This window comes from Myotis lucifugus, unplaced genomic scaffold (assembly GCF_000147115.1).
Source record: "Myotis lucifugus unplaced genomic scaffold, Myoluc2.0 scaffold_28, whole genome shotgun sequence".
Taxonomy (NCBI): Eukaryota; Metazoa; Chordata; class Mammalia; order Chiroptera; family Vespertilionidae; genus Myotis; species Myotis lucifugus.
Window position 1 is genome coordinate 4,410,834 of NW_005871076.1, and position 14,492 is coordinate 4,425,325.

Sequence of the window (14,492 nt, forward strand, 5' to 3'; positions counted from 1 at the left end):
AATAAACTATTAGTAGCTTTCTTTACTGGATAGAATAAACTGGAATGAAAGTACTATAAAATGCGAAGTGAAAATAGTTCGTTAAATATGTATCTCAACACTTATTTTCTCAACAGAAATATATCCAGAGGTAAGTAATGCTTATTTTATCTCATATGAGCTTCTAAAAATATTCAGAAGTCTTACAATTTCATTTTAAATTTAGATTTAAACAATCCAATTGTTTAGACATTCATATAGAAACTCTGAGATATGCCCCTAACAATTCACTTAAAATCTTTTTATTTTAGATTTAATTAACTAATTACGTTTGTTTAGTGTTAAGATTGTATAAAAGGTTTTCAAAATGTTGTTTTCTAAAGTAGTTTTATTGAGCCTCAATTAATCTTTTTAATGTATCTTATTTGGGGTATACATTATTAGAAGTGGGTTTGACCCATTTAAATAAGTTGAGAAGGTAATAAAAAACTAAGGGGGACATGTCTGTATTGTAATTGGAAGAGATATATGTACAGGAGTTTCAAGTGCTACAATTTTCAAAAACAAACTTAGAAATAGTGATGTAGGTGTTTAAAAAATAAGTGCTTATGTCAAATGGCCTGTTTTCATCAGGGCACTGCTGCCAATTTAAATATTCTCTTCTTTTAACATTTTGTATGGGAGCCCAAAGTAAAGTGCTACACATACTTTCCCAATTGTATGTGCCCATCAACCCAACAGCAGTTCTCCCTTCAAAGGTGAAGGGCTTAGAGGTTCACTTCTTTCATACAGAGAACATGTGTTCAGAAGTGTTTATGTCACTATGTCCCACATATGTAACTCTTCATAGATTTTATCTTTAGTCATTAAAGATTTTATCTTTAGTCTTCAAAGATTTGTGTACCAGACAATCCAAGACAGAGTCTGAACACAAAAGGCAAGAGCATTTCATTTGCTTTCTTGGAAATTCTTGATCTTTCAATGGAGAGGAAAGAAGATTGGAAAAGAGTACAACTGGAGCTCCAAGAAAAGACAAGTAAATATAAGAAGAAAGCCAGAAGGACCAAAGTTGAAGAAAAAAATTCAGCCAGGGTAGTTAGTATAAAGTTTTGGGGACCATAGAAACCTTGGCAATGGAAACAAAATTTTGACACCTCTCCCAAGAAAAATACATCATACATCTATAACTTCGCATATTATCTCAGGAATTCATGGATCTGCTCACCCTACCTCTCAAATGCTTACAGTTTCATAAATTTTTAAAATAGTGAAAAAAGAAATCTAAAAACACCTATAAGATTGTATGCAATAAATGTTCTTTTGGAAGGAGCACATGCTTTGATAGATAACAAGTGCCTGAATATTATTAAACTTTAAAAACATATAAGTAGGATATAGATATTTTATCTTAAATCTTAGCAGATTTGGATAGGTTATTATGTATTTATTTGGTAAGAAGCCAAGACCACTGTCTCTGTTTTGCTAATCTCAGCTTGAAAAGATATCTCTAATTGAGTAACATTCTTTTTAAATTATAGAGCAACTTCTGAACCAAGTAAAAAATCTTGAAAAATATAATCAGCTAAAGTGAACATTGAGAAGACAAGATGGTGATTGGTTATGGATTTTCTAAAAATTATTCTAGATATAAAAATGAAGTAGTACACCTGAAATATGAGAAACTAGTAGAATATTACTGAAGACACAGAAATGAAACTCACCGGTGTTAGGGTCTCAGGATGCGAAGTCAAATCATTCCCACTCTGAAGTGGAATTAAGGGCCCAGAAGAATCACCACAAACTATGTCTTGAGCGGAATGCAAGGGCTCAGTACATTTTAAGAAATTAAACTCTGTCTTTCCAGCTTGGGCAACGCACAGATTGTAGGAATAAGGCAATGTTCCCTCACTGTAGTTGGGGGGAACCACAGGTCCAGACTTGGAGCAGAAACCAGGTTGAAAGCAACCCCAAACGGAGGGACTGGAGGAGCGACGAAGGTGCAGGGCAATCGCCAGAATGATGGACAGGAGGAAGAGCACTGAGATGAAGGCCAAGGCCACTACCAGATAAAACTGCAGCTCAGCCTGAGGGTCAGAGGGCGTAGGACGTTCGCTGAGATCCGGAAGGGCCTCTTGAAGGCTGTCAGCAAAGACCAGGAGCAGCGTGGCGGTGGCTGAGAGGGGTGGCTGGCCCCCGTCCCGCACGGCCACCAGGAGGCGCTGGCGGGCCGCGTCCCTGTCGCCCAAAGCACGAGCTGTGCGCACCTCGCCCGTGCGCAGCCCCAGGCTGAAAAGTCCAGGCTCGCTGGCCTGCAGCACGTGGTAGGACAGCCAGGCATTGTGTCCCGAGTCCGCGTCCACCGCCACCACCTTGGTGACCAGGTAGCCCGGCTGCGCGGCGCGCGGCACCGTGTCGAAGAGCGCAGAGCCGTCGGGCCCCAGCGCCGGGTACAGCACCCTGGGCGCGTTGTCGTTGCGGTCGCCCACCAGCACGCGCAGGCTCACGTTGGCGCTGAGCGCGGGCGAGCCCTGGTCGCGCGCCTGCAGCGTCAGCTCAAAGGCGCGCAGCTGCTCGTGGTCGAAGGCGCGCTGCGCGAACACCACCCCGCTGTGCGCGCTCACGGACACGTAGGACGACAGCGCCCGTGGCTCCAGGTCGCTGGCCACGATGGAGTAGGACACCTGGCCGTTGGGTCCCAGGTCGGGGTCGGAGGCGCTGACCTGCGCGATGGAGGCCCCGGGCGGGTTGTTTTCTGGCACGTGGACCAGGTAGGCTGACTGCTGGAAAACCGGGGCGTTGTCGTTGACGTCAGTGATGTGCAGGGTGATGGTGGTGCTGGAGGAGAGGGGCGGCTTGCCCCTGTCGGTGGCTGTGATGGTGACGTTGTATTCTGGAGTCTGTTCTCGGTCTAGGGCCCCATCTGTCACTAGCTTGTAGTAATTATTAGAAGAGGAGTAAATCTTGAAAGGAACGTCTCTTTCTATATTACACATGACTTCGCCATTTCCTCCGAAATCCCAGTCCCGTGTTTTGAAGAGGGCCACGACCATTCCTGGTTGGGAATCCTCCAAAATCTCATCCGAGAGAGACGTGATGATTATTTCTGGGCTGTTGTCGTTTTCATCTAGGATTTCTATTATTACTTTACATTGGGCGGAGAGCCCACCTCCGTCCTTTGCTTCCACTTCCATGGTATATCTTTCCATATCCTCAAAATCCAATGACTGGTTATTCTTAATCAGGCCTGTTTTCTCGTCCAGTGAGAACATGTGCCTCGTACTCTGAGCAGTGCTCCTGAAGTGGTAGCTTATTTCGGCATTGGCCCCCTCGTCCTGATCAGTGGCTGTCACCTGCAACACGGAGGACCCAGGGGGCAGACTTTCACTTACACTGACTCTATATTCATCTTTGCTAAACACCGGGGGGTTATCATTGGTGTCTTTGACAACAATTTCTATTCTAACGGTGGCACTTCGTGGCGGGTCCCCTCCGTCCAAGGCCGTTAGTATCAAGCGATGAGACCGCTGCACCTCCCGGTCTAGGGGTTTTTCCAAAGATAACTCTGGGTATTTACCACCATCGGAATTAACTCTAACCATTAACTTGAAGTAAGAGTTAGGATTTATATGATAGTCTTTAATTGAGTTCATGTTTATATCGGGGTCAGTGGCAGGGTCAAGGGATATTCGTGCACCTGCGGATACAGACTCTAAAATTTCTAAATGTATGTCCTTTTTATCGAATTGAGGGGCATGGTCATTAATATCCTCAACAGCCACAATGATATGGAAAATGTTTAAGGGATTTTCCACCACGGCTTCCAACTGCAACTCACATCTTCTCCTCTCTCTGCAAATCTGCTCGCGGTCTATCCGGTCCTTCACCAGTAAGTCCCCGCTCTCCCTGTCTATACTGAAAAGCAGCTTCTCTGCGCTAACCCGCAGCTTCCGAGCTGACGCTTCCTGGACACTGAGCCCTAGGTCCTTGGCGAGATTCCCCACCACCGAGCCCTTGGCCAGCTCCTCAGGAATGGAGTAGCGGATCGGCTCGCAGAACGCGCGGTAGAACAAAAGCAGCAGGAAGGGAAACAGTACCTGCGGCCGGCCGGCCCCGCGTCTGTGCGCGCAGCTCCCTCCCATCGCGCGCTCTAGTTCTCGCTGGGTCCCAGTCTCTCCGGAAAGCCGAAGAAACGCAAGCCACAGTGTCACGGGAAGAGCATTCGTCCCAGGACAGAGCTGGGAATCCGTTCGTGCTGAAGAGAGTCTGCGCGGCCAGGAGCCCCACTGTGGTAGCCGGTTTCCTTCTCTGTGTGTTGGTTGCTGCGCAGGAAATCCCAGGCTACAGCTGAAGAATGCCGGCCGTCAGCGCTCGCCCTGCACTGGCCGACAGCGGCGCCCAGAGTCTCCGTGTGGAACTGCAGTCTGGCATTTTAGTCTTGAATCCAATTTATCTCCAGAAGATATATCTCTCTCTTCAAAAGTGCAGTTATATAATAGCCCCCAATTTTTGTTTACATCGGATGCCTATATACTTAGTGTTTTCACGAAATTTATTATGGAATACTTCAATTTTATACTAAAGCAGAGAGCCTTATTATTGAATCTTCATATACCCATCACCCAAATGCAACAATGATCAACAAAGACCATCTTTGTTTAATATATATTTCCTTCTCTCATTATTTTGAAGCAAATCCAAGATATGTTAATTAACTTCTTTTAAGATGAGACATTGAGGTGATAAGACTTTTATCTTTTTTAAAAAAGACTTTTATCTTTAAGCATATTCTATTATATAATCTGTTACCCGTGCAGAAGTCCTACCTAGTTTAAGAAAACTATAATTTAAGATTTTCCACACTCTGTGCAGTCATTCCTCCAGTGATACTTGTGTTCTTCTTTAAAGGCAGTGACATTTTTTCCTAAAGAATAGTAGTTACCTACCTTGACACAGAAACCTTCATCAATAGCCATTTTCAAATTAATACATATTTTAATATTGGTGAATACTAAGTAATAAAGATTAGTCCCCAGGGCAGAAGCTTTAACCAAAAGATTTCCTTACTGCATGGTTAAAAATATGACTACAGATGATGGTTTACTTTTTTCCTACTACATTAGAAATAGAGAATATTTGAAATAATTATAATGTCTGCACGCCATAATAGATTCCCAGACATACGAGCCTTTGTATCCAGCATGTCTAGAATAGCATTTTGAGTCAACTGCAAAGCTTATTTTCAAAGCCTCCTAGAGTGTCATTTATTATTTGAACTGAAAGTATGTGTGAAATCAAATTAAACAATACATTAGTCTTTTCCTGATAGCTAAAAACCAGTAAAGTATTGTTTTAACCTTCTTAGCAGTTCCTGAAAATATTTTCCTAAATCATTTCCCATAACCAGATTTATTTCTAGCCTCAAAAGTTGAAGAACTGAGCCATAAATAACATAATCAAAGGGTACTTTTTATTTCCCTTGCTTTCCCCTCGCAGAGTGTTCAGTCTCAGAAACACCTCTTGAGCAAGTATAAAGTATAGGAAAGAAGAGTTTCAAGCTATTAATAAGTTGACCTTATAGCATTAGGGAATTAAAACCTTGAGAATATGAAAACAAGGATGTTAAAATTTTCACCATTAAGAGAATAAAACATGCTTTAATTGGGGTTGGAAATATATGATAACTGAAGTTTGGATCTTCCTCAGAAATTATCTTTAAGTGCAAACAATCTCTACACACATTAGACTGAAAAAGTCACCTCAAAGGGATGTTGTCCTGTCATAGAAATAGAAAAGCAGAAGCAGTAAACCTGGACCTTCAGTTGTTTCTCTGAGAGAATGCATTTGCCTTCTCATTAATTTACCCTTACAGGATAGTATTGACTATAGTAATCTTTTTTAAAAAAATAAGAATTCCACAATGTGGCCATTGGAGATAACAATAAGTTTCAGGAATGGAAAACCAGCCTTAAAATTAGTAGTGAACCAGGATAACTAATAAAGCATCCCCATCAAAAAAACTCATGTTAACCCCAGATCATGAGAGCAGTCCCAAAAGGAAGGTTTCATTGACCCAATGAATTATTATGAGAAAATGCAAATTATGTCAGCGATGTAACCAATAAATGCTTTCTATAGATGTTAGAACAAAAATTGAACCCAGTAAAAACTTAAATGGTGAAAAATATGTTATTAACAACATATCCTACCTTAAGTACAAACACTTGGAGAGAAAACCAATTATAATAGAAAGAAAGAAAAAATGGAACTCACTGGAACCAAAGGAGTGTCTTCTATAGGAAATTTTGAATCATCTGAAAGACACAAAGGATCCTTTTTCTCACAGCTCTCTTGACTGATTAGTGTATCTGCATAGTTGGGCTGAGGGAAGATCAGGTGACTCCTCCTAGAGTCCGAAGTGAGGGAGAACTCATGGGAATAGGTCTGCAGGAAAGCGTGGACCCCATCCATGCCCACAACGTGAGAAGTCTGCATGCCAGCCAATCCATCTCCTGAAGCCTGGAGCAGACGTGATGTGTGCCAACGCCTAAGCCTGAGCGCCAGCAGGATGATAACAAAGGCAAGGAAGACACAGGAGACTGCAGCCACTGCCACCACCAAGTAGAGCGTGAGATCCGAGGCCTCCGGTGTGGAATGGATCTCAAGACTACTCAAGTCAGTCAACACATCTGGGATGCTGTTAGCCACAGCCACAGTGAGTGTGACTGTCGCTGAGAGAGGGGGCTGGCCATGGTCCTGAACTGCCACCACCAGGCTCTGCTTGAGCGAATCTCTGTCCAGCAGGGCCCTCGCGGTCCTCACCTCACCTGTGTGCAACCCCACCACGAAGAGCCCTGGCTCGCTGGCTTTAAGCAGGCGATAGGACAGCCAGGCGTTCTGGCCCGAGTCTCTGTCCACCGCCACCACCTTGGTCACCAGGTAGCCGGGCTCTGCAGAGCGGGGTGCCAGCTCTACACCGGTGGAACCATCGGTGGGGATGGCGGGGTACAGGATCTCTGGCACATTGTCATTCTGGTCCAGCACAAACAAGTTCAGTGACACGCTGCTGCTGAGAGGTGGGTTCCCACTATCACTTGCCCTAACTTGCATTTGAAGATCTCGAAACTGCTCATAGTCGAAGGAACAAAGCGCATAAATCACACCAGTATCTGCATTGATGGAGACATAGGAGGAGAGAGGCACCCCTTGGATGGTGTCTTCCTCCAAGGAGTAAATAATTCGGGCATTCTCATTGCTGTCAGGGTCATGGGCTGTCACAGAGAAGATGGAGGTGCCTCTAAGGTTGTTCTCCAGGAGATAGCCCGAGTAGGAGGTTTGAGAGAAGGAGGGTGGATTATCATTGATGTCAGCCACGTGCAGAGTGATGTGAATTTCTGTGGACAGGGGTGGTGTTCCTCTGTCTGTCGCAGTCACTGTGATGTTATATTCAGAGATTTTTTCTCGGTCGAGAATTTGGGATGTCAACACTCTATAATAATCTTCTATTGACTTTTCTAATCGAAAAGGTAGGATCTCCTGGATGGAACAAACAACTTGACCATTCTTCCCAGAGTCTTGGTCATGAGCATTGAAAAGAACGATTACTGTTCCTTGAGGAGCATCTTCCCTAACTGGACTAAACAGAGATGTAATGATCACTTCGGGTCTGTTGTCGTTTACATCTTCCACCGAAATGAGCACTTTCGTCCATGCCTTCAACCCTCCACTATCTTCTGCTTGTATTTCCATTTCATAAAATGCACATTCTTCATAATCTAGACTCTTTGCTGTTGATAGTTCCCCAGTTTTTTCGTTGAGCTGAAATAACGGAGATTGTTTTTCACTGATTTTCCAGAATTTATATGCCACTTCTCCATTGATTCCCTCATCCGGATCACTAGCTCTTACAGTAAGCAGCTGGGTGCCAGGGGGCACGTTCTCTGGGATTGTCACTTGGTAAATCGGTTGAGAGAACACCGGGGCATTGTCATTCATATCCAACACTGTCACTAGGATGTGCACTGTGCTGGAGCGACGAGGTTCACCTCCGTCGGAGGCGATGAGGACCAGGTGGTGAGCAGCCTCTTCCTCTCGGTCCAAGGCGCGCTCCAGCACCAGCCCTGGGTTTAAAGTTCCATCCTCTCCAGTTCGCACGTCCAGGGAGAAATGGCGATTGGGGCTGAGCTGGTAGCTCTGCAGGGAATTCAAGCCCACATCCAGGTCAACAGCCTCTGGGAGTGGATAGCGTGTGCCAGGCGCCGCAATTTCGTTAATATTTATTTCCAGATTTTCTGCCTGGAATTTGGGGGCATTGTCGTTCATATCAGTGACCTCTATTTCTATTCCATAAAGCTGCACTCTGTCTTCAACCAGAACTTTAAAGTTAAACAGACACCGTGGGCTCTGGGCACAGAGCTCCTCCCTGTCTATCCTGCCTGCGGTGACCAAGCTGCCACTCCGCGGGTTGAGAGCGAAAAGCTGCGTCCTACCTCGGGAGACGATGCGGACTCCGCGCTCCGCCAGCTCCTGCGGCTCCAGCCCCAGGTCCTTGGAGATGTTGCCCACGACATAGCCTTTTACTGTCTCTTCAGGCACGGAGTAGCGGATCTGGCTGGCCCGGATCTCGCACAACCTTCCCAGGAAAAGGCAGAGCAGGACCAGTCCTCTGTGGTGCGGGCTATTCATTGGAGCCGCCATTGTTGCTTCACTCCGGATCCCCCCCCCCCCCCCCCAGACTGCTTTTTCCCCACGCTGACTCCTTAGGTTCTTTTCTCCTTCTGCAAATTAAGGTCGTCTTTTTCCTCAGGAGAGACCCGGAGTGCCCCAAGTAAGGAGGCTGAGTTTTGTTGCCGTCCCGGGGTTGGTATATGAGATCCGCGGGGCTTTGTGTAGTTGGCAGATTCTAATATCCGGAGGGAGCGCTGACTTTTTCCTAGAGTTGGTGAACAGCGGCGCTCAGAGTCCTAAGCAGTTACTACACTCACAGATAGCAATACAGTGCTTGTATCACAGATGATTGAAGGAAAACACTACTCTCTTCTAATTACGATTTTAGATTTCTCTTAATTATTTCTTATGTTCATATTTAAAAAGCAATCATCTTTGTGGATGTCTTAGTGGAATGAAGTGGAATGAAATTTCTATTAAGTGTATTATTTAATCGCCAGTTTTCTTAATATCAATTAACTTTAATTTTGAGTAGAGTCTAGCTTTCTCTCTATTTTAAATTTTAGACATATATGTACCTTACATAATTTATATTGAATGAATATATAAGGATTGATTTTTTTCACTTTGAAGTTATTTCATAAGGTTAATTATTTTTATAGTAAAATTCGAGTAAGGGTTCCTTAAAATTTTATTTGCAAAGTAATTTTAATTAGGCAATAGATGTAAACTTTCTCACTTAATATTACTAAATTTAAAAAGCATTGGTTTTTAAATTTTACATATTTGTGATTGTAAAACTTATGCTGTTTAAAAATTTTTAGTTTTTTATGTGAATATATGATGCATTTGGAAGATTCAAATGAACATACACTGAAAAGCAGGTTTTTCATTTCAGTCCTTCCATGAAGAAATCATGCAATTTTAAAGTAGTCTTAAACTTCTTATTCTAAGAGTCACTGAAACTTATGTAACAACGTGGAAAAAAGAATACAAGATATAGACAAGTTGTTACCACTAGAAAGGAAAAAGCAAGTGCCTTTATAATAAATTTCTTTCAGCCGTTTGCAAAGGCCCCATTTACTGAAGCAGTTCGTAAAGGAAACCAACAAGACTGGTGCTTATTTAATGGCAACGTTATATATGCATGGAATTAGAAGTTTTTGTCTTTAAAATGGAGAAGTTATCATTCTCTTTTCCTCCTACAGATACAATGATGACAGAATTTCTAGTTAAGTTTTGGGCACCAAATAATTACACAAATCTAGTGTGTTCCCCCTTTGTTTCAAAAAATAGAGGTCAGAGATGAGAGTGTTAGAGGCAGTAGCATTTCCTTTTCTTTTATCAAGTCTCTCCTGATAACTATACTGTAAAAGGAAGAGGAAGATTTTGCATTCAAGAAAACTTGAAGGAACTTACAAAATGATTTGGACCTTCTGTTGAGGTACTTCTCCCCCCCATTCTCTCTCACACACACCACAGATTATTTTTTCTTACAATTTTAAGGATTTCAAAAAATCATGAGTAGGTAGAACAAGACATGAAGAATAAACATAAACAAGGGAGAGAAACAGTACCAGTGAAATCAGCGAAGGAAGATACCTGGGTGTAGTTTCTTTGCTCTAAAGGATTAATTAAATGATTGCCTACTTAAATGTTTACTTATAATAAAATATTTAACATGTTAAATGAGAAATGAGACAATTAATGGGTAAATTTCAATAGCTTTGAAAAAGAAGTAAGAAATTGGTACAATAATTTTGCTGTGAAAAAAGAACACACTCTCATCACTTTGAAAATCCAAACTTGGTAAGATAACTCTATCTTATGGCACATAACTACTCCCAATTCAACACTCCCCTTGAAGAATGGAAGTTCAGCTTTTTGACAGGCTATAATATCCCTAAAACAACTCACTAGACTTGGAAGTGTAAAATGTTTTCATATGAATATAGAAAATTGGGTCAATGATGAAAAGGACTAGACAGTTAAATGGAACTCACCGTTGTTAGTGTTTCAGGATGGGAAGTTGATTCACCAGAACTACAAAGTGGAAATAAGGCCCCAGATGAATCACCACAAAGTATGTCTTGTCCTGAACTCAACTGCTCATTACATTTTAGAAAATTAAACTCTGTCTTTCCAGCTTGGGCCACGCACAGATTGTAGGAATAAGGTAAAGTCCCTTCACTGTAGTTGGGGGGAACCACAGGTCCAGACTTGACACAGAGACCAGGTTGAAAGCAGCCCCAGGTGGTGGGGCTGGAGGGGCGTCGAAGCCGCAGGGCGACCGCCAGAATCACCGCGAGGAGGAAGAGCACTGAGATCAAGGCCAAGGCCACTACCAGATAGAACTGCAGCTCAGCTTGGGGGTCAGAGGGCTTAGGACTTTCGCTCAGGTCCGGCAGCGCCTCTTGTAGGCTGTCAGCAAAGACCAGGAGCAGCGTGGCGGTGGCTGAGAGGGGTGGCTGTCCCCCGTCTCGCACGGCCACCAGGAGGCGCTGGCGGGCCGCGTCCCTGTCGCCCAAAGCTCTGGCCGTGCGCACCTCGCCGGTTCGCAGCCCCAGGCTGAAGAGCCCGGGCTCGCTGGCCTGCAGCACGTGGTAGGACAGCCAGGCATTGTGTCCCGAGTCCGCGTCCACCGCCACCACCTTGGTGACCAGGTAGCCCGGCTGCGCGGCGCGCGGCACCGTGTCGAAGAGCGCAGAGCCATCGGGCCCCAGCGCCGGGTACAGCACCCTGGGCGCGTTGTCGTTGCGGTCGCCCACCAGCACGCGCAGGCTCACGTTGGCGCTGAGCGCGGGCGAGCCCTGGTCGCGCGCCTGCAGCGTCAGCTCAAAGGCGCGCAGCTGCTCGTGGTCGAAGGCGCGCTGCGCGAACACCACCCCGCTGTGCGCGCTCACGGACACGTAGGACGACAGCGCCCGTGGCTCCAGGTCGCTGGCCACGATGGAGTAGGACACCTGGCCGTTGGGTCCCAGGTCGGGGTCGGAGGCGCTGACCTGCGTGATGGAGGCCCCGGGTGGGTTGTTTTCTGGCACGTGGACCAGGTAGGCTGGCTGCTGGAAAACCGGGGCGTTGTCGTTGACGTCGGTGACGCGCAGGGTGATGGTGGTGCTGGAGGAGAGGGGCGGCTTGCCCCTGTCGGTGGCTGTGATGGTGACATTGTACTCCGGGGTCTGCTCACGGTCTAGAACTCCGTCTGTCACTAATTTATACGTGTTTCTCGAATAAGTTAGCAATTTAAACGGAACCTCACCTTCTAATTTACACGTAACTTCTCCATTGTCTCCCGAATCCTTGTCACGGACTTTAAGTAAAGCAATGTATGTTCCTAGCCTGGTGTCCTCCATAATAACATCTGTGAGAGATTGAAATATCACTTCTGGGATATTATCATTTACGTCTAGGACTTGTATCTCCACGGTACATTGGGCAATCATTCCTCCACCATCCCTTGCTTCCAAAACTATGGAATATTCTTTGACTTCCTCAAAATCTAGTGTATTTCGAGTAGTAATTTCCCCAGTAGTAGAGTTCAGGTCAAACTGGGTGGTCTGGCCTGCTTCAGTGAAAGAGAAGGTGATCTCGGCATTGACGCCCTCATCCTGGTCGGTGGCCATCACTCTAAGCACAGTGGTGCCTGGGAACACGTTCTCCGGAAGGCCCACCCTGTATAACTCTTGGCTGAACACTGGAGGGTTATCATTGGCATCAGTCACGAGGACTTGTATCTGAGCAGTGCTGCTTAGGGGTGGATCCCCGCCGTCCAAGGCAGTCAAGGTCAAGTGGTAGGACTTCTGCTCCTCCCGATCTAAAGGCATCTTCAATACTAGCTCCGGGTATTTGCTACCATCTAATTTCTCCTTATTCACGAGTAAGAAATGATCATTGGGACTGAGCTGATAATTCTGTAATGAGTTGGTACCAATATCTGCATCATGGGCAGATCCTAAGATAAATCGTGCCTCCGGCTTTGTGGACTCACTTATTTGCAGCTCAAAGGAGTTTTGCATGAATTTGGGAGGGTGGTCATTAATATCCTCGATCTCCACGTTCACGTGGTAAAAGTTCAATGGCTTTTCAGCAACAGCCTCAAATTCCAGAGCACATACTGGCTTCTTCCCGCATATCTGCTCCCTGTCCAGCCTGCCGCTCACAAGTAACTCCCCGCGCTCTGCGCTCACAGTGAAGTAAGGCTTCTCAGAGCTGACGCGCAGTTTTCGAGTCGGTAACTCGCGGACACTGAGTCCCAGGTCCTTGGCGAGGTTCCCCACCACCGAGCCCTCGGGCATTTCCTCGGGAATCCGGTAGCGGAGCGGCTCAGAGAGCGCCGGGCAGAACAAAGACAGCAGGAAGGGAAAGAGCACTGGCCGCCGCTCAGCCCAGCCCCTGTCCCCAGCGCCGCTCCCCATCCCTCTTGCTCCCCTCAGCGTGCTCACCGGCCTGAAGGCGCCGGATGACCAGTAATCTCTCTGTCGCGGATGTCCAGAGCCCCGGATAGCCTTTAGTTCCTGCGTGGGGGTCAGGGTTTCTTCTTTTCCAGAGGAGGGAGCGGTGGAAAGGCCAGCTCTAGCGAGTGAGCTGAGGAAAGCGAGCTGCGGCTGCGCGGGGCGATCACCAGCGCCCAGCTCTCCACTTTGGCCAACAGCGGCGCCCAGAGTCCGCACTATGAAACTGCAGCCTCTGCTGCTTCAGGCTAAGGAGCTACAGTAATTATAATCGTGTACTGGACTAAACAAGCCGTTTTTTTGTTACTACATTTACATCTTAAATTATAAGACCTTCTTTAAGGTATCTGTACTCTTGTTTTCAAAGCATTAGATATATCGCGTTGGGTTTTTATACAAACCTATGTATACAGGTTTATATACAGGTAAGTAGGTTTACAGTTGCTCATATGGAGAATAATACAATAATTAAAAGATAATAATACAAGAATAAATTGGGTTTCCCATACTTACAACTGTAAACCACTTTTTCCTCACCTTTGTTGGTGCATTCATTTCCCCATTCTACAAACATACATTGAACTCTTGGCTTGTGTTTGTTACTGGTGATATAACAACGGGAAAATAATAGGTATTGCCCTCAGAGTTTATCATCTACTGATTTCACAAATTCATTGTCTTTATTAGCCATGACATGTGAAATAACTTCCTTCTTTTATTCATTCCTATGTTTTGCCCCAACATTTCTACACAATTAATGCTGTTTCACATCACATATATTAAGAGAATATCAATACTGTTGAAATTACTGCTAAAGTTGTGCAATTCCTTACTAATCCCAAACACCTCCTCCTTCTGATAATATCAATACTGTTTATAACATTAATATTTTTTTACTCTTCTGACTATCTTAGGAAATATTCATTCCATAAATACTGTCTCAATGATTAGCCAAGCTATGATTTACTCTACCTTCTTCTTCATATCTCAGAATTACTTAGCCTATGTCATACCCAATGGAGTATATAAAAGTTACTGGGGAAATGTTTATCTATTCTTTAATATAAAGTCACAAAGGGATATCCCAGTAGACTGCATTACTTCCTTATCTATGTACCTATGTTGTACTGAAGTAATGACTTTGAAATGGAAGGAGCTGAGCTCATGGTAAGTTTACTTAAATACATTTACTGAATATAGAGACATTTGTTCTAGTTTTTTTACTTCATTTAAATTTTTTTGACAATAGTGAATGTTTTGACCAAGAGAAAGAATTTTCTTTTTTTATTAGGACAAATTTCCACATACTTTTTAAAATTGTAAAGTACCAATAATATAGTTGTCCCCTCAAATGACTGTGCATCCAAACACTACAGAAAATATAAAGTTAACTCCCAC

At 44.6% G+C, this 14,492-nt stretch overlaps 1 protein-coding gene across 10 annotated transcripts in view; it reads right to left on the reverse strand.

Annotated features, from left to right (window-relative positions):
- The window catches only part of LOC102437860 (protocadherin gamma-C4), a 148,880-nt gene that overhangs the window by 79,142 nt on the left and 55,246 nt on the right, over positions 1-14,492 (reverse strand). The window contains exon 2 of one of the 10 annotated variants that reach the window (XM_023752034.1): positions 10,647-11,807. The exons of 5 other annotated variants lie outside the window; for them this stretch is intronic. In XM_023752034.1, the coding sequence (XP_023607802.1) occupies positions 10,647-11,807 (1,161 nt within the window). Of the gene's footprint in view, positions 1-1,700; positions 3,783-4,073; positions 4,258-6,249; positions 8,710-10,646; positions 13,076-14,492 lie in introns of those variants that run through there. 4 more of the 10 variants (XM_014453797.2, XM_006086447.3, XM_006086454.3 and 1 more) reach the window with 4 other exon arrangements.